This window comes from Aplysia californica, unplaced genomic scaffold (assembly GCF_000002075.1).
Source record: "Aplysia californica isolate F4 #8 unplaced genomic scaffold, AplCal3.0 scaffold00431, whole genome shotgun sequence".
NCBI lineage: Eukaryota > Metazoa > Mollusca > Gastropoda > Aplysiida > Aplysiidae > Aplysia > Aplysia californica.
This window is the reverse complement of record NW_004797701.1, coordinates 339,815-341,327: the sequence shown is the minus strand read 5'-3', so window position 1 is coordinate 341,327 and position 1,513 is coordinate 339,815. Positions and strand designations below refer to the sequence as shown.

Genomic DNA, 1,513 nt, shown 5'->3' with positions numbered 1-1,513 from the left:
ATTTTTATTATTATTATCATCATCATGATCATCTCCATCATCATCATTATTATTAAGTTGGACTTTGAGATCAGTAAAATCTGCTTGTCTTTCTGAGTATTATATCTCTTTTCGAAGTTCAAATGCAATGACTAAAAGCAGCCGCCTCAAAGAAATCACACATTGATTGATATCTCTTCAAACTAAAATACATACCAAACTTACCCCATTTTTATTTTCAGAGAAAAACAACGTAAGAAAGAAATCTCAGACAAAGCTGAAAGAGAACACCAACGGGTTGTGTGTGCAGTGGAGACATTTATGAAGGTGAGTGTTAGCTTAGGTCTCATGAATAATCTAAAAATAAATTACAATCATATTGACCTCAGAAGGGCAATTTGATTTACAATGGCAAACATATAAAACATACTACTTAAATAAGTAATTCTAAATACATACATACATAAATACATATACATATACATACATACATAAATACACAACATTACACCAATACAGAACAATTTCACAACCATGCCATTGCTGGTCGCCACTGTGCAACGCCCTGTTAGTTGAGCTAGGGTTGTCGTGTCTTGCTCAAGAACACACCCCAGTGACCATCCATAAATGATCCGCGTGTCACCGACACTTGCTTGATTATACTCTTGAGTCCAAACTCACTACCCACTAAGCCACTGGATCCCCCAGTGTGAATATAACGGATAGGTTTAGGTTTTATGAAAATTGGAGTTAAGGCTAGGCCTTTAAGGAAGTAAAGTTATGGATGGCGTTAAACTTTTCTAAGGATGAAGTTTGAATTAGGCCTTTATAGACTAGCTAGAACTTTATCGAGTTGAGGGGTTTCGGACCATAATGAGGCCTATATTATGAAGGGTTAGGCATTATGAAGATGAGAGTTGGGGTAAGGCCTGTAGGAAGGTTAGGGTGAGGTTAGTAGGGTGGGGGTTGGATCTTGAAAAGTTGAGGGTTAGGGTTAGCCTTTAGTGAAAGTGAAAGTTAGGATTGGAGTCCGGCTTTTGTGAAAGTAAGTATATACATATGTAATTTTATTACCTGATTGTGTTACAAGTGCGGTAAAACCAATTCTAAAACTATATGAAAATGTGTCTGCAGGTCCTGGATAAGCACAATATGAAGGAGTATGAATTCATCGACAAAAATGAACTCAAGGCAGCCTTGGAAGATGTAAGTAAATCCAACGCCTTGCTACAATTGGTCGCTTTTAATTTTAAGGGCAGATTTCGGGGGTTCCAGAATTCTTGATCTACACCAAAAGTGGGCTTTGCCCTACCTAGAGGAGAGGTTTGGTGTCATTGTTGTGTATATTTGCTTGATAGAGAAAACTCTACTTATCTTTTAAAGAAACTGATTAAGGGGGCTAAGACTTTACCTTCCATTTTCTCAAAACAGCATTTTTCGGAATAGCCCCCGTGTGCTTAAAAGCGACCAATTATCAGTTACACTTGATTACGTTAATTAAAAAATTATATTTTACTTTCATACATTAATAAGT

At 36.7% G+C, this 1,513-nt stretch overlaps 1 protein-coding gene across 1 annotated transcript in view; it reads left to right on the top strand.

Moving 5' to 3' along the window:
* The window catches only part of LOC106012608, a gene marked incomplete at its 5' end in the record, with an annotated part of 24,664 nt that overhangs the window by 15,919 nt on the left and 7,232 nt on the right, over window positions 1-1,513 (top strand). Inside the window, 2 exon segments of the mRNA XM_013086054.2 lie at window positions 222-306; window positions 1,114-1,185. Coding sequence (XP_012941508.1) covers window positions 222-306; window positions 1,114-1,185 — 157 coding nt within the window.